This window comes from Cannabis sativa, chromosome 1 (genome assembly GCF_029168945.1).
Source record: "Cannabis sativa cultivar Pink pepper isolate KNU-18-1 chromosome 1, ASM2916894v1, whole genome shotgun sequence".
NCBI lineage: Eukaryota > Viridiplantae > Streptophyta > Magnoliopsida > Rosales > Cannabaceae > Cannabis > Cannabis sativa.
Window position 1 is genome coordinate 19,035,701 of NC_083601.1, and position 18,207 is coordinate 19,053,907.

General features: G+C 36.6%; 2 protein-coding genes and 1 non-coding gene across 3 annotated transcripts; 1 reads left to right on the top strand and 2 right to left on the bottom strand.

Moving 5' to 3' along the window:
* Positions 1-7,572: 7,572 nt before the first annotated feature.
* Positions 7,573-8,175, bottom strand: LOC133030195 (uncharacterized). The gene is made up of 2 exons (XM_061102562.1): positions 7,758-8,175; positions 7,573-7,604 (listed from the first exon to the last, which is right to left on the bottom strand). Exons 1-2 carry the CDS (start codon positions 8,173-8,175, stop codon positions 7,573-7,575), a joined length of 450 nt encoding a protein of 149 aa, XP_060958545.1.
* A 4,153-nt stretch (positions 8,176-12,328) lies between these two features.
* On the top strand, positions 12,329-12,435 carry LOC133033756 (small nucleolar RNA R71). The gene has a single exon (XR_009685823.1). It is a non-coding gene; the product is annotated as a small nucleolar RNA R71 (small nucleolar RNA).
* Positions 12,436-15,907: 3,472 nt separating this feature from the next.
* LOC115706904 (L-ascorbate peroxidase 2, cytosolic-like) lies at positions 15,908-17,575 on the bottom strand. Its single transcript, XM_061102604.1, has 8 exons — positions 17,457-17,575; positions 17,181-17,355; positions 17,027-17,092; positions 16,829-16,877; positions 16,649-16,731; positions 16,480-16,559; positions 16,224-16,371; positions 15,908-15,991 (listed from the first exon to the last, which is right to left on the bottom strand). The coding sequence occupies exons 1-8, from the start codon at positions 17,573-17,575 to the stop codon at positions 15,908-15,910; spliced, it is 804 nt and encodes a 267-aa protein (XP_060958587.1).
* Between the last annotated feature and the right edge of the window lie 632 nt (positions 17,576-18,207).

Sequence of the window (18,207 nt, forward strand, 5' to 3'; positions counted from 1 at the left end):
TAACAATGCTCTATATATTATGAAGTTATAGGATTTTATAGTGTTTGTAATTATTATTATTATTATTATTTGTAATAAAAAATGCAACATAATTAATAAATATTTTGTTGTATTAGTTAAGAAAGAAAAAAGCATTTTATTTTATTTATATAGAAACATATTTAATTCAATTAAAATAGTGTATATGTGTTTTTTTTTTCAAACATTGAAAATGAGTAAACATAATAAACACATAGTAATCTAAAAAGAAAAACAACATGACAATTCAATTATTAATAAAATTTATGGTCAGTTAAATTTATTTTGAAAATATATGAAAATGGGAGCACATACCTTGCATGTGCCCTCTTACTAGTTTATGTTAAAGTTACAAAGTTGTAGCCGTATTCCCTCCCTAAATACAAAACAAAATTTATTAAAAGAAGAATTACATTTAAGGTGTATGCACAAAAATATTAAACTCAGGTAATATTATTTAAAATACAATTTTTTTTGAACGAATTTAAAATATAATTTTTTTTAATAAAAATTATAAGATTTATTAATTAATAAATTTGTTCAAAACAATAGAACGCACTTCAAAGGAACAGTCCTCTTACTGAAACACACGACCTGTAGAGAAACAAGTGTCTATTGCCAAGCAATGAGCAACTTATTTGCAGATCGTTTTACAAAACACAAATCACCAAAAGATAAAGCCAAAAGCTAATTTCGAACATCTTGAACAATAAGACCAAACTGTTAAGGCATAAAAATACCGCTCTGAATCGCTTGGACACACACCAAGCTATCTATTTCCAACATGACTCTATTCCACGAATGAGTTGCAATCCAACTCAAAACTTCTTTAATGCCTATGATCTCAACAATTTCGAGTTGAACACAACCAATCTTCCCCTTCTTGAATGCTTCTACCATAGCACCATGATGATTTCGAGCTACACAATCCATGCCAGCGCCCCACATAAACAAAAAAAACTAACAAGAACCCAACAAGAATCGAACCAGAAAAATAAAAAAACTAAAAAATTATGTCAAAAGACAAGATTTAATTAGGCAATGATGGAAAAATAAATAAGAAATGAATATAAGACTTAAACGATCGATGGATTGCAGAGACCTTCAAACTAAAATATTATGAATTTATGATCATAATTTAAAATACAATTTAAATACATGTAATTGGTTAAAAAATTTATCATGTCATCACTAAGTATAGTAGGGACCTCTGCAAGTGATGCTTATTTAGCAGACTTGCCTATTTCTCTGGACTCTGTATTAGTTCTCTTTCTTAATATAAACCCCCCACCCCCACCCTTTCAAAAAGTCATTGCTTCGATGTACGTTAAATAAAACATATACATACTTTTTTTTTTCTTTTAAGTGCTGTGGAGCACTACTACTACTATGAGTTAATGTGAAATTTTATAATAATTATTAAATTAAAATATATATAATTCTGTTAAACGACAAAGCTGAAAGAGAGAAAACAAAAACTGAATCAAAAAAGGATTTTATTGATGAGTTTTGTTATTTTTTTTTGTCAAAGAAAAAAAATTCATTAATCAACAAGCCAATTACAAATTCCAAAAGCTACCACAATCAGCCCAAACAACCCAGCCACAACCCAAAAAAAAGCTATCTAGTCAAATGAGCAATTGTCCTCAACTCATTGTGACTTAATTTTCCTGTGTATCTATACAACTTGTATTTGACAACAAATTTTATCTCTTTAAGAATATTTAAGACAATATATGAATAATTATCATGTACACATCTACTTCTATTCCTCCAAATGCTATACACAATAGCTGGAAAAAAGGTAAAAAGAATTTTCTTGAACTAATTTGGCTTCCTTTTAGCAATCCAAGTCGTCCACCACTTAGACACAATTGGCCACGCAGTAAATCCCAGCCAATCAAACACAAGAGTAGTGATTCTTTTCGAAAACTCGCAAGCGAAAAAAAGATGCTCGTGACTTTCATTTTCTGTATGGCATATTGGGCAAGAATTGGATTGCAAATAAATATGGAATCTCATAAATTTATCCCTCGTGAGCAGCTGCCTATTGACCATTTGCCACAAGATAAATCGGTGTTTGGGGAGAGTAAGTCTACTCCAAACAGCTTCATTCTTACGTCTTTTTCAAGAGATGATAATAATAGTAGTTTTATTCCTACTCCACTTGATAATGCTCCCAATGCTGATAAATATATTGCTCATGATATCGAAGATAATGAAGGGCCTATTATTTGATGAGGGTCATGTTATCGAAAAAATTTCAGTTGTTTAAGATGTCATTCAAAATAATGATAAAAAAAATAGAGGCTATTCCAGAAGTACCTCCTCTAAGGAGATCTCAAAGACAAAAGAAGTCAACAAGGTGTGATGATAATTTTGGTTAACTTGGAGAAGGAAAATATGATATTGGTCATTTTATGGATCTTGCCCTTATAGTGAAGCACTTCAAAGTCCACAATCTTTACATGGATAGAAGCTATAGATGATGAGATTGAGTTTATGAAGAAAAATTATATATGGGAGTTAGTTCTATTATATTAAGGTTTTAAACCAATAGGTTGCAAGTGGATTTTAATAACTAAAAAGGATTAAGGGACATATTGAAATGTATAAAGCACATTTAGTGGTAAAAGGCTTTACTCAAAGAGAATGTATTGATTATACTACAAATATTTGCGACTAAAAATTAGTCGCAAATTCTAACTATTAGTGACTAAGTTGATTTGGTCACAAAAAATCTAGTCGCTGAAAACTTATTTTCTTGTAGTGCTTCTGCAAACAAAGACATCTCACACAAAACAAACTAAACGGAATAACCTCAAGATCTCATTAAGAATTTAGTGACTTGCTCTGATACCAATTGAAATTCCGTATTTTAATATTCTCAGTTTAATTATTTAATTAAGTGATTAATTAAATGCGGAATAATGAAACCGGTACTGAAAATAGTTTTTTCGTAGTTACAGAATACAACTCTGTAACTCCAGAAGAAACCAGAAAAACAAACAGTGCATGAAAGTAAAAACACACAAGGTTTTTGTATGTGGTTTCAACAATCCTTTCAGATTGTTACTGTTGCTCAATTTATAATCACTACGCAAGTATACGCAATCAAGTAGTAAACTCACACAGGTGAGGTCGAACCACAGGGAATTGGACTAATTACTGCTAAATTATACTATTAATTCTATCTGGTAAAAGAATACTTTTTATGAATTAAATAAAACAATGCTGAAAATTAAAAATAACAAAGGAAGATTAATCAAGATAAGAAAATAGGGAGACGAATCCTGTTGTTAAGTTACCAATGTTAATGTTTAAATGCTATCCTTCTCTTGAAGTGAATGACAGATTATGAATTAACCTAGCTCTTTTCAGATCTTCTAGGTTCTAAATCTCATGCTCTCTAATTAATTTCTTAATTAAACTAACATGAAATCAGCATTAAGCAATAATCTAAATGTCACAAAGGCTATGTAAATACTTTCGTTTCACATCAAAACCTAGACTATCCAATTTTAGCATTCTCAATTCTCACTTTTCAGATTTCGAATTGAGATCATAAAACATGTAAAAGGTGATCAATCTTGCACATGGAAATTAAACACAAATATGAATAGTATTCACAATCAAGATGGAGGAATGGCAATTAATCATTAACTAGGAAAAACTTAAACAACATTCATCATTCTCCCTAAATAGGAGTTTAGTTCAAACCATCCATAATTAACATTAAAATAGAAAAGAACATAGAAAAATTAAAGAGAAGAGAAAGAACTAGTTGAAGCAATTGATCCGGGTCGCCACAAGCCGCTCTTCTAGCCTCCTCCTTTGTTTCTAGGGTTCCAATTCTGAATACTCTCTAATTTTCACGAACCCTTACTATTTAAACCAATTCTCATCTTTAAAATTCGTGAAATTACGAAACTGCCCAAAAATCTCGTCATAAGGGTCCCCGTCGCGACTGGCAAAGCCCCCGTCGCGACGGGAATTCAACTTCGAATTTCTTGAAACTTTCTGCCAGTTCCCGTCACGACTGGCAAATTCCCCGTCGCGGCGGGAACAGGCAGTGACGCCAATCTTGGTTTTTCTTCTCGATTCTTTCACCATTTTTCCTCAATTCTTGTACATACTTTCTTTAAATGCCCGAGGACCTGAAACAAAAGAATCAAGCGTAATATAGCCCTAAAACTAGAAACAAAGAGTGAAAACTAACCGAAATATGACCCGAATCTTAGACTAATTTTAGCCTAACAAATTCCCCCAAACTAGATTCTTACTCGCCCTCGAGTAAGATAAATACTACTAACTACTAATCTACTAACTACGCTATCAGATAATCATAATACTTCTGCCTCATGTGTTGTTCTCTTCTATTGCGCAAACTAGAATTTCAATTCTACCAACTCTAACAATTAATTTAGATGCTCAGTTTATAACACTATGTACAACTGCAAAAATTTATTCAAATGTGAAACATTGTTATAAAAGTTTTACTCTTTCTAACAGTTCCACAACCCGATAACTCATAAGCTTGCATGCTTACCTTTCTCCACTAATGTTGACAGTATTCTTTGGAATCATTAGGTCTTTTCAAGGCTTTAGGTAGTATGGCTCAGATATTCAGGGATAGGCAAAAGACAATTTTGGCTCAAGATATCATAAGCACACAAAAAGAACCCCCAAGCTTCTTACTTTTCTTTCTTCTAAGATCCCATAATATTCCCAGATTTACCAAGATTGATAGAAGACGTCTCTATTATTTTTCAACATCACTGAAATTTTTTTCTTTTTTTTTCACACATATTTTTACTTTTTATTGTGTTTTTTTTTTCATCATATTCAATTTTTTTTTCAGTGACATTGAATTACACAATTTTCCTCTTCTCAATCTTACAAGTTTTTTTCTCCCTCTCACTATTTCCTCACACTAAATGTTTCTCCTCCCCCAAACTAATTATGTAGCTTATGATATCATGGATAACATGGTGAAGAAAAATTAATAGTGTGGTTGCAATTTTTCAAATCGATGGGTGAAAAACATAACAGGTTCAGGCTCAAAAGGTTAACTAGGGATACATCTTATTACGGTAGGCTTGAAAGGCTCAAACTATCCAACAAATGCCTAAATCATATTCCAATTGAACACTATCAAGGATTTCGTCTCAAGAGAATAAACATGCAAGTTCTAAACTATCCTGTCAATCTTACCACAAACCATAGTAAAACAATTATAACAATTTTCACAGATTGAATATTTTTGCAGATAAACACAGGTTTCTAAGCATCCAAACTAATCCAAAGAGTTAACAGAATCAAGCACACAGTTATTTTACAATTTCAGATCACATCACACTAAACAGCAGTATACAACTATCGTCAAGCTTATTGCCATTCCTTAACTAAAACAGAAAAACTAAAACAGAAAAATTAAAATGCAGAAGTTAAAAATTTTAAGTCTCTCCCCCCAAACTAAATATGACATTGTCCCCAATGTGCTATTATACTCAAGGTGAGAAGGACTTACCTGAACCCCCATCAGAAGGGGTTGGGTGGTGGTGGCTGATCATAAGGCTGAAAACGCGGAGGATATGCCAAGTAATTCGGGTCCTCGACTCCAAGACTCCACGAATCAATTAAATGATTGAACTGCCTCACTTGATTTTCATCAAATTCACTTCTTCACACCATGTAACTCTGGATATGATTGTTTTGCTGAATAATGTAGTTGAGTTGAGCATGGATATGTTGCATCCCCGCATCAAGGGGAGTGGAAGTGGGAACCGCTTGAGGCATTTCTTCATTTGGAATGTTCTCATCCTCGGGGACTTGAATTTCTTGCTGCTGAGTATGACGTGGAGGAGGCGGTTGGCCATAGGGATGCGGAGGTTTAAGGTTTCGCACCATTGTCCAATCAATATTCCGTTGTGGCTGCACTAGATTATCATAAGGATATTGTGGCACATTATGAGCTTCACACAATTCAGTTATAATTCCTGCTAGGCCAATCCCCGCATGTGTTGATCCCGCAACCATGTTATCTAAACTATTCAGAATGATACCCCCAACCGGCACCGTAATCCCTTTCATTATTGCATAAACAACTTTGAGTCTTTCCAATGGAAAATCTGATAAATGCTTACTAGGCATAAGCCTAGCACTCACAAAAAACATCCAAGCGCGAGCAACTTGATTCAATTCACAGCGATAAAGCATTTGGGGCTCATTATCCACCTCATGCAATCTTAACCCCGGAAAACCAACTGTTTCTGCCAAGTCCACAGGATCAAACGTTTTCTCCATAAACGTTTTGTAGTAGTGTCTATTCACCATTTCCATGTTAAACAGTTTATGGATAGAAGTATAAGTTGTAGGCACATTTGTTTTGCGGACCCGTACCCTATCGTTCTCTGCTTCCGGCCAATTGGCTAAAAATTCAAGAGCCAGAGTCTGATTGATTCTTTCTGGAATTCGCACTAACTGATCCCATTGGCGGGTCTGAATTTGTTGCCTCATGGTCTCGAATAATGGATTATTCGGGGTGGGATTTCCATTATATTCGATACCTCGATCCATGATGAAAGCTCTCTTTTGCAATTCGAAGTATCTTTCTTGCGCTTTCAAACTCACAAATCTATCTTTTTCATAATTAGACTTTGACGCCGGTGTTGGCGGTTTTGACGATGAAGCACCCGATTGCCCCGTTCTAGTACGCTTGGAACCCATGACACACTTCAAAATTACCACTCAAAAATTTTGGGAAAAATTCGGCAGCACTTCCCCTTAATTTCTTCACTTCCCAAAAATCACAATAATACCACAATAATCCCACAACAACAATATTTCACAAATATTCAACAATTTCTCCAAAATAAATCCACAAATTCCCAAATACTCTAGATAATTATTCAAATTGTCGAAAAACTCGCTTAACTACTCAAAATATTGACAAGAAAGAGACTTACTAAGCAAGAATTTCGTCCATCCACCACCATTGTTGCACATCCATGGAGAATTCAAGGTTGAAGATGATGAATAGTAGAAAATTCGGATTTGGGTGAAAAAGGGTGATTTGTGGTGTGATTTTTGAAGAAAAGAGAAGATTTATGAGAGAAATTTGTGTTTTTGGTGATTTGGATGGAAGATTTGAAGAGAATGAGAAGAAATTTGAGGATTAATGGTGGAATGAGGTTGTGAGGGCTGAGAAAAGAGAGAGGGTCGGGTTGTATGAGTGTAGGTTGATTTTTAGGGTTGTTTGTGATTTGGGGATTTAAAAGCTGAAAATTCGTGTCCCGTCGCGACGGGCTATGTGTCCCGTCGCGACGGGAGTTGGCAGAGATTTTCGAAAATTTGGTTTTGCCTTCCCCATCGCGACGGGCAATGGCCCAGTCGCGACTTCTGAACCTCTCCCTTTTTTTTTCGTAAAAGACCTAGTCGCGACTGGCAATGACCCAGTCGCGACTTCTGTAGCTTTGGCCTTTTTTTTTCACGATTTTCACGGTTTTACTGTAAAATTACAAATCCAATCTATCATAAGTGCAATGAAACAAATTAAAATGCCACAAAATACTTGTAAATGTCTTCTAAAAAGAATTCAAAAGAAAAATAAAGTAAAATTAAATTAAAAGATTGGGTTGCCTCCCAATAGCGCTGCTTTATCGTCGCTCAGCTAGACGTTGACCGAGATCTTCATAGTGGCGCCAGAATCATGGCGGACTTGGCTTGGTCAAATTGACCTCCCAAGTAGAGCTTTAACCGCTGCCCGTTAACTTTGAAAGTATTAGGGCCTTCACCTTTCAGTTCCACCGCTCCATAAGGAAACACTTTGACCACTGTAAATGGCCCTGACCACCTTGACTTCAATTTACCAGGAAACAACTTCAGCCTTGAATTGAAAAGTAGAACTTGTTGCCCAGGTTGAAACTCCTTCCTAACTAAATTTCGGTCATGCCACCTTTTAGTTCTCTCCTTATAGATCTTAGCGTTCTCATAAGCCTCATTCCGGAATTCTTCCAACTCATCCAACTGCAGTAATCTTTTCTGACCAGCAGCCTTTAAATCCATGTTCAAAGTTTTCATTGCCCAGTACGCCTTGTGTTCTAGCTCCACCAGTAGATGACAAGCCTTTCCAAACACCAACCGATATGGTGACATCCCGATTGGCGTCTTGAAAGTTGTTCTATAGGCCCACAGTGCGTCATCTAACTTTCTTGACCAATCTTTCCTTGATCTCTGCACCGTTTTCTCCATAATCATCTTTATTTCCCGATTAGAAATCTCAGCTTGGCCATTACTTTGCGGATGATAAGGTAGAGCAGTTCTATGACGAACACCATATCTCGAAAGGAGTGCTTCGAACTGTTTGTTGCAGAAGTGACTTCCTTCATCGCTTATGATTGCTCGGGGAGTTCCAAACCGAGTGAATATGTTCTTTTGAAGGAACCGAAGAACTGTTTTACCATCATTAGCTGGTGTGGCTGCAGCTTCCACCCATTTTGACACATAATCCACAGCTAGTAAAATGTATAAATTGCTAAATGATGAAGGAAAATGACCCATAAAGTCTATCCCCCATACATCAAACAACTCTACTTCCAAGATTCCTGTCAAAGGCATTTCGTTTCTCCTTGAGATGTTTCCTGTACGCTGACAACGATCACATGCCTTCACAAAAGTACTAGCATCTTTGAAAAGTGTTGCCAAAAGAATCCACTTTGCAACACCTTGGCAGCTGTTCTAGTTCCACTGAAGTGTCCCCCACATGGTAGAGCATGACAGTGATTAAGAATAGAGTACATCTCCTCTTCAGGCACACACCTTCTTATTATTTGATCTGCACAGTGCTTGTAGAGGATTGGCTCTTCCCAGTAGTAATGTTTCACCTCAGAAAAGAATTTCTTTAGTTGTTGTCGAGATAGCTCAGGAGGAGTGATATTGGCAGCCAAGAAGTTAACATAATCAGCATACCATGGTACCATCAGACTTTCCCTCACACTAAAGAGTTGTTCATCGGGAAATTGTTCATTTATTTGTACCTCTTTCGTATTCTGACTTTCTTCCAGCTCTAGTCTTGACAAGTGATCTGCTACCAGATTCTCAGTACCCTTCTTATCTTTTATGTCTAGATCAAATTCTTGCAAAAGAAGAACCCATCGAATTAGTCTTGGTTTGGCATCCTTCTTAGTCATCAAGTATTTGATTGCTGAATGATCTGTATACACTATCACTTTATTGCCAATCAAGTAGGGTCGAAATTTGTCACATGCAAACACTATAGCCAGCATCTCTTTTTCTGTAGTAGCGTAATTCAGTTGGGCATCATTCAAGGTTTTGCTTGCATAGTAAATGGTTCTGAATACCTTGTCAACCCGTTGTCCCAACACTGCTCCAATCGCATAATCACTTGCATCGCACATGATTTCAAAAGGTAATTCCCAATTTGGTGTAGTCACGATCGGTGCTGAGATTAACTTATCCTTGAGAATCTGGAATGCTTCAAGACAATCTTTCCCAAATTCAAAAGGTACGCCACTAGCGAGAAGATTAGATAGCGGTTTGGCAACTTTGGAGAAGTCTTTGATAAATCTTCTATAGAACCCGGCATGACCCAAAAAGCTTCGAACTCCCTTAACTGAAACTGGAGGAGGCAAGTTCTCAATTGTAGATACTTTGGCTCTGTCAACCTCAATACCTTCTTTCGAGATTTTATGCCCCAGCACTATTCCTTCCGTAACCATGAAATGGCATTTTTCCCAATTCAAGACCAAATTAGAATCTTCACACCTTGTTAAGACCAATTCCAAGTTGCTTAAATATTGGTCAAACGATGAACCAAACACTGAAAAATCATCCATGAACACCTCGATGCATTTTTCTATTAGATCTAAAAATATGGCCATCATACACCTCTGAAATGTTGCTGGAGCATTACACAGCCCAAATGGCATTCGTCGAAAAGCAAAAGTACCATATGGACATGTGAATGTTGTTTTCTCTTGATCCTCCGGTGCTATAGCTATTTGGTGATACCCTGAGTACCCATCAAGGAAACAATAGTACTCTTGACCTGCCAACTTGTCTAACATCTGATCAATGAATGGGAGTGGAAAGTGATCTTTTCTTGTGGCCTTGTTGAGTTTCCGGTAGTCAATGCAAATTCTCCATCCCGTGATAGTTCTGGTTGGGATGAGTTCATTCTTTTCATTCTTCACCACCGTCATCCCTCCTTTGGAACAACTTGGACTGGACTCACCCATTTACTATCTGAAATAGGATACGCTACCCCGGCATCTAACCACTTTAAGACTTCTTTTCTGACAACCTCCTTCATTGGTGGATTTAATCTTCGTTGTGCATCAATGGTAGGCTTCACTCCTTCCTCCATTAAGATTCTGTGCATTACAGTTGAAGGGCTGATCCCTTTAATATCTGCTAAAGTCCATCCAATGGCTTTCGTATGCTTCCTTAGAACCCGTAATAGCTTGTCTGTCTCTACGGAAGATAGGGAAGATGCCACTATAACAGGAAGTGTCTTATTTTCTCCCAAATATTCATACCTGAGATGCTCCGGTAGGACTTTTAACTCTAGTTGAGGAGGCTTTTCAGTAGATGGGGTAGGCTTTGTTGGTATGACTCCTAACTCTTCATAGTATTTTCTATTCAGCGGTCCATAAGAGTCGAGCCACATAGCATACTCATAAGCTTCCTTACCGTCTTGTTCCACCACCTCCCCTTGTACCAAAGTCAAATTAAGAGGGTCTTCAGCATGCGTCTTTGTCTCCACCAACTGGTCCACCACATCAATTGCAAAACAGTTGTCACTAGCCGTAGGGTAGGTCATTGCTTTGAGTACATTAAATACAACTTCATCTCCTTGTACCCTCAGCTTTAACTCTCCTTTCTGAACATCAATTAGTGCTTTCCCTGTTGCCAAGAAAGGTCTCCCCAGGATGATAGGAACATTGCTGTCTTCTTCCATATCCAGAACAATGAAGTCAGCTGGAAAGATGAACTTGTCAACTTTTACTAACACATCCTCAATGACTCCTCTAGGATGAGCTAGTGATCGATCCGCCAATTGAAGAGTTACCGTGGTTGGCTTTGCTTCACCCAGCTGCAGTCTTTTAAACACTGACAAAGGCATTAAGTTTATACTGGCTCCCAAATCACATAGTGCATTTATTCCTTCAATTTTTCCAATAGTACAAGGAATAGTGAAGCTCCCTGGATCTCTGAGTTTTGGAGGGAGTTTCTTCTGTAGAATAGCGCTACACTCTTCAGTTAGAGCCACTGTCTCATAATCTTCCATCTTCCTCTTCTTTGACAAAATTTCCTTCATAAACTTCACATAACTTGGCATCTGCTCTAGAGCTTCAGCAAAAGGAATGTTAATGTGAAGTCTTTTGAAGACTTCTAGAAACTTGGTGAACTGCTTGTCTAAGCTTGACTTTCTGAGCCTCTGAGGATAGGGTATTTTCACATGATGATCAATGCTAATAGGTGGAGACTGTTGTGGTAGTGCTGAGCTTTCAGTAGCTTTCTCTGCTGTTGGTGTTGGTGTTTGCACTGGTTGAGCATTTATTTCTTCATCTACCTCAACTGGTTGTGGTAACTCAGGCCCATCATACTTCTTACCGCTCCTCAGGGTAATTGCTTTGCAGTTTTCTTTGGGATTGACTTCAGTTGTGCTAGGCAAATTTCCTTGAGGGCGGGTTGCTACCTGAGTTGCTAACTGGCCCATCTGAGTCTGCAGGTCTTTAATTGAAGATCTAGTTTCAGTCATAAACTGGAGCAGTAAATCTGTTTGCAAACTAGAATTTCCACCAGAGGCTTGTTGCTGATTAAACTGTTGGTTCTGATTTCGTTGCTGATAGAACCCACTGTTTCTTCGGCTGTTATTCTGGTTGAACCCATAATTGTTGTTGTTGTTGTTCTGTGAAAAATTCCCAATGGCCTTAGCTTCATCCATTGGCAAATCATCCACATCTGCTTGACACTCCGAAAAGTGATGACTTCCTCCACATAACTCACAAACAATTTGGGCTTGTTTAGCTTGCCCTTTTTTGTCAATGCCTCAACCTGAGCTGTTAACTTTGTGATGGCATCAACTTCTAACACACCAGCTACCTTCTTAGATCGACTCCTTTTAGTTGGCCACTGCTGATTGTTTAGAGCCATCTCCTCCAATAGATCATAAGCCTCATTAGCACTCTTTCTCATAAAAGCTCCGCCCGCTGCTGCATCTATTAGAGTTCTAGTATTACCAACCAGCCCGTTGTAGAAGTTGTGAACCAGCATCCACTTCTCTATACCATGATGAGGACACCTCCTGATCAGATCTTTAAACCTCTCCCAAGCCTCATGGAGAGATTCATTATCTTGTTGGCAGAAATTATTGATTTCTCCTCTCAGCTTTGCAGACTTGGCTGGAGGAAAGAACTTTGACAAGAATTTTGTTGCCAGATCATTCCAGGTGGCAATAGAGTTGGGTGGCAAAGAGTTCAACCAACTCTTGGCTCGTTCTCTGAGTGAGAATGGAAACAATCTCAGTCGAATGGCATCATCGCTAACTCCATTAACTTTAAAAGTTTCACAAAGTTCCATGAAGTTAGAGAGATGCAGATTAGGATCTTCAGAAGGGAGGCCACCAAACTGAACTGAAGACGGCACCATTTGAAGGATGGCAGGTTTAATCTCGAAGTTGTTTGCATCCACTGTCGGTGGCCTGATACATGACTGCACTCCCGTCAGAGTAGGGAGAATGTAATCTCTCAAGCTACGGCCATTAGCTTGATCTTCCACGGCACCTCCATTATTACCGTTATTACCCCCATTGATTCCAGCATTATTGTTCACATTGGCAGCCATGATTTCTGATGTTTCAGCTGTTGCTGAAACTCTTTCTTGCCTCTTGTTCTTTCGATTCCTCCTGCAAGTTTTCTCGATTTCAGGATCAACTGGTAATATGACTGCTTGTCCTTGACGGCGCATACACTTAGGATTCCTGAAATAGAGCAAGAAAATATTGCAAGAAAAAGGTTAGACAAATCAGCAAGAGAAAATATACTAAAGTAGAAGTTAGTATAATTTTATGTAATATTAATCTTTAACCAATTCCCCGGCAACGGCGCCAAAAACTTGTTGCTCAATTTATAATCACTACGCAAGTATACGCAATCAAGTAGTAAACTCACACAGGTGAGGTCGAACCACATGGAATTGGACTAATTACTGCTAAATTATACTATTAATTCTATCTGGTAAAAGAATACTTTTTATGAATTAAATAAAACAATGCAGAAAATTAAAAATAACAAAGGAAGATTAATCAAGATAAGAAAATAGGGAGACGAATCCTGTTGTTAAGTTACCAATGTTAATGTTTAAATGCTATCCTTCTCTTGAAGTGAATGACAGATTATGAATTAACCTAGCTCTTTTCAGATCTTCTAGGTTCTAAATCTCATGCTCTCTAATTAATTTCTTAATTAAACTAACATGAAATCAGCATTAAGCAATAATCTAAATGTCACAAAGGCTATGTAAATACTTTCGTTTCACATCAAAACCTAGACTATCCAATTTTAGCATTCTCAATTCTCACTTTTCAGATTTCGAATTGAGATCATAAAACATGTAAAAGGTGATCAATCTTGCACATGGAAATTAAACACAAATATGAATAGTATTCACAATCAAGATGGAGGAATGGCAATTAATCATTAACTAGGAAAAACTTAAACAACATTCATCATTCTCCCTAAATAGGAGTTTAGTTCAAAACATCCATAATCAAATCCATAATTAACATTGAAATAGAAAAGAACAAAGAAAAATTAAAGAGAAGAGAAAGAACTAGTTGAAGCAATTGATCCGGGTCCCCACAAGCCGCTCTTCTAGCCTCCTCCTTTGTTTCTAGGGTTCCAATTCTGAATACTCTCTAATTTTCACGAACCCTTACTATTTAAACCAATTCTCATCTTTAAAATTCGTGAAATTACGAAACTGCCCAAAAATCCCGTCATAAGGGTCCCCGTCGCGACTGGCAAAGCCCCCGTCGCGACGGGAGTTCAACTTCGAATTTCTTGAAACTTTCTGCCAGTTCCCGTCGCGACTGGCAAATTCCCCGTCGCGACGGGAACAGGCAGCGACGCCAATCTTGGTTTTTCTTCTCGATTCTTTCACCATTTTTCCTCAATTCTTGTACATAATTTCTTTAAATGCCCGAGGACCTGAAACAAAAGAATCAAGCGTAATATAGCCCTAAAACTAGAAACAAAGAGTGAAAACTAACCGAAATATGACCCGAATCTTAGACTAATTTTAGCCTAACAGTTACTAGTCCACGGGGCCACGCCCAGAGATAAGATTCATTAGATCGGTATCAAAAATACAAAGTAATTGACTTATGCATAAATAGACTCCCTCTTATTGTATGCCACAAGCTTGATGTATTCCACCTACTAACCGAATCTTGATAAAACTCCAAGAGCTCTAAATCCCTTCGATCACCTTGAAGAGTGCTTGAATCCTCCCGATGCAAGACTTAAAAAGCAATCTCCTGAAACCTTGTAAAACCTTCTCTCGAAGGTTGAGTGCTTGAATCCTCCCGATGCAAAACTTGAAAAGCAATCTCCCGAAAGTTGTGTGCTTGAATCCTCCCGATGCAAGACTTGAAAAGCAATCTCCCGAAAGCTTTGAAAAACCTTCTCCCGAAGGTTGTGTGCTTGAATCCTCTCGATGCAAGACTTGAAAAGCAATCTCCCGAAAGCTTTGAAAAACCTTCTTCCGAAGGTTGCACTGTTGTTCTTCTTCGTTGTAGACTTGAATACAGACTCAAGACCATACAAACTATAAATAAACAGAGGAAGAGTCGAACAACTCTTCTCTACCAAACAAAGACACTCTTTCCTTAAGATATGTATACAATTTTAAGTGTATAAAAGAGATACAAAACCTAGCTACTATAAGGTGTATTTATAGTCAATATACACCTTATTGACAGCTTACACACGGTGTGAACAAGACCCCAGCCCACTAGAAATTTTCCTAAAATAATTCTTCATTCAGCCCAGGAATTTTTATTTCTGTACCTACAGAATCATGGGCAGTAAGTACAATTTTCCTTTTATAGAAAAGGAAAGTTTAGCCCCAATTTTCTCTTAGAAATCTGATCTAAGAAAATGTGAAACTCATACAAGATTAGAAAATACCATTTTATCTTACTATTTTTATCTTTTTTTCAAAAAGTTTAGATACACAAGATATGATAACCAATAATAACACCTCAACGAAAATTAATTTGTCAAATAAATATGCCAAAAATAGAATTAACAAATAGTAATAAATAAAAAATTTAGACATCCATATAATTATCAATATTTATAATACTTTCAATTTTTTTTTCTTTATTCTTTTTAATTTTTAATTTTTTATATTTTATTAGATGATAAATTTATAAATTAATATTTTACTATTATTTTAATAATTTTTTTATAAAAATATCCACCATAAATTAATTAAAAACTTAAATATGTAATGTGAACTGCTATACTATAGAACATTTATTAATATTCTACTGAGTATATAGGTACCTGAAAGAATTACCAAATATGCATAGAGAAGAAACGAACAAATACATCTGGCCAGTATGTTTTCAAGTTAATCGATCCGTTAAGGAAGTCTAACCAAACATATTTTCACTAATTATTACCAGATCATGTGTTCCAATTCATCTTTCCTAAAATATAAGTTTTGAATCATGGGCCGCTCTATACTGACAACCATCAGCATCAAAATCAAAACAAATAATATTTTGCTCATGTCCTAAAAATCCATTATATATTCTATATTTTGAATGAAAAGCTACTTAAATGTTCCCAGTGAATTATGTGTAGTGTAGTCCTTGTACAGCAGGTAACTCCTCCTCCGAACTTCTAAGCATCATCAGCAAATCTGTACCATTCGAGTTCTAATCAAAATTAATAATCGAAAGCGAAAACTATACCAAATCCATTTTTTTTAAAAAAAATATATTACCCTAACTCGGAGAATTTAAGATGAGCCTCTGCATAATCACCGAAGAAAGCATCCTCATCCTTAACGCAAAATTAGCTAGTTTTAGTTTAAATGTACTACGAAGTAGTAATTAAATCTATTTATAAAATGCAGAGCAGTTGTAAGTTGTAATAAACAGTACGCACTTGTGAGTACTTGATGACAAAAGCACACAAGGCGGGGTCCGTAACAAGTGCCTTGTCGGATTGAAGCAATAGGCGATTACCACGAGGCCCAATACCAATATACGTTGCGTCTTTGTCACGTGCAAAGAAATGACGAATCAGAAGTTCCCTATAAGATAAATGACAAAACAATTGCCATCAACAAGCGCATTTAACCCCCCCAAAAAAGACAATAATAAATAAAACATAAAACATAAACTAGTAACAGAAAACATACTCAAAATAGCTCTTGTCAAAAATGTCAGGGGTGCCGGTCCATGATCCATGATATCCACTGTGATACACATAGCACTGCCCCTGCAAATTAGTAAATGAATATTTTATCATTATTATCAAAGAGATAGTACGAAATGAAGCTTTGAAATAACCAAACAAATCCAAAATACCAAAGTGTGGCCACCAGAGAGAGCAACAATATCTTTGTCGCTGAAACCCATGCGGCCAAACACTTCTCTCAAATGGTCAGCTCCTAAAACAAATACCAAAAGGGCATTGAGTACTACCATACCAAACTCCATAAATAGGAAAACAAACATATAAATACAAATTTATAATAGCGCAATAACCCTTGGTGCAGGCAGGGAGACGGCCTTCTGGTGGTGGCTCAGGCTTGTCCTGTGTTCAACAGCAACACAAAGGAATTATGTAAATTCATTCTTTCTAGTCACTACTTTCTCTTTCTTTTTCATTCATTCGATTTAACCAACCCTTATGAGATGGGATGATAAAAAACAGTTTAAAGTTTGGAAAATTCAATCACTGACCTCTCTTCCCGGGTGGAAAGGAATCTCTGGACCACCAGTGATTTCAACAGCAACTACTCCAGCCAACTAATTTCAAACAACACATCATAAATCCTGCCTTCACTTTATTCACACGGCGCTAATCAAGTCCAAAATACAAGCAACGTTAAAGCACCTGGTACAAATCAGCATATGAGATCACTGGAAATTGCCTTTTTATGACTTCCAAGCATTGAACAACGTCAGTAAGACCAGTGTTGGCATCGTGATTCTGCTCCGCTTCAAGTCGCATTGTACCAAATGGGCCACCAGTTCTTGTGATAACATCAAAAGTTGTAGCCGAGTTCCATCTGCAACAGACAACCCAAATAACAGTATCACTTTCTCCGTCCTCTGACTCTGATACACACTAGTTAATGATAATAGATTAAAATACAATATGAAAACATACACAAGCCTCAGCATAAGAGGAGCAAGCTTTTTCGCATAGATGACACCCCTGAGCTTCTTTCTGGCCTTGCAAATGGCAGTTATGTAATCATCGCTGACTATTGGGTATCTCTTTGACATATCTCTGTTTTTAGGGAAGAGATATAACAGGATATAATAACCCAAAGGAACAAATTATATTTTCAATTTATCTAAGATAGCAATGTGTATAAACACCTGATTTTCTTTTAATACAACAATCGAGTGATCAACAATATAATTAGTAACAAAAAAACACGTAAACTACATTACTTCGGATCCCAACATTTATTTCTCCATAGTATTACCATATACATTATCATCCATTTTTCCGTTAAACATACATTCATCTAGCACATGACTTGACCTGACCCCTTATTTACTGAAACTATATGCATATATTCATCACATTGAATTAATTTCTTCGATCGCAATGATTTTTTGGTGTTTGTGTATTATTTACGGTGATTGGTGCTGAGCGTAGAGAATCTATCGATCCTGATAAAAGTACCTCAAATTACAGGTTCAGATTTGAAGATTTTTTTAGCTACTTAAAGCTAACCCATACATGATTTTCTTCCATTTTAAGGAAGCAAAACATATTCAATGAAAAATTAATAAACATTAAATGCCTTACGAGTATGAAATTGAATCATAGTTCAATACATCTAAGAGAGAGTGATGGAGAATGATACTTGGTAACGAAGAGGCGACAGCTTCGAGATTTTTGATAA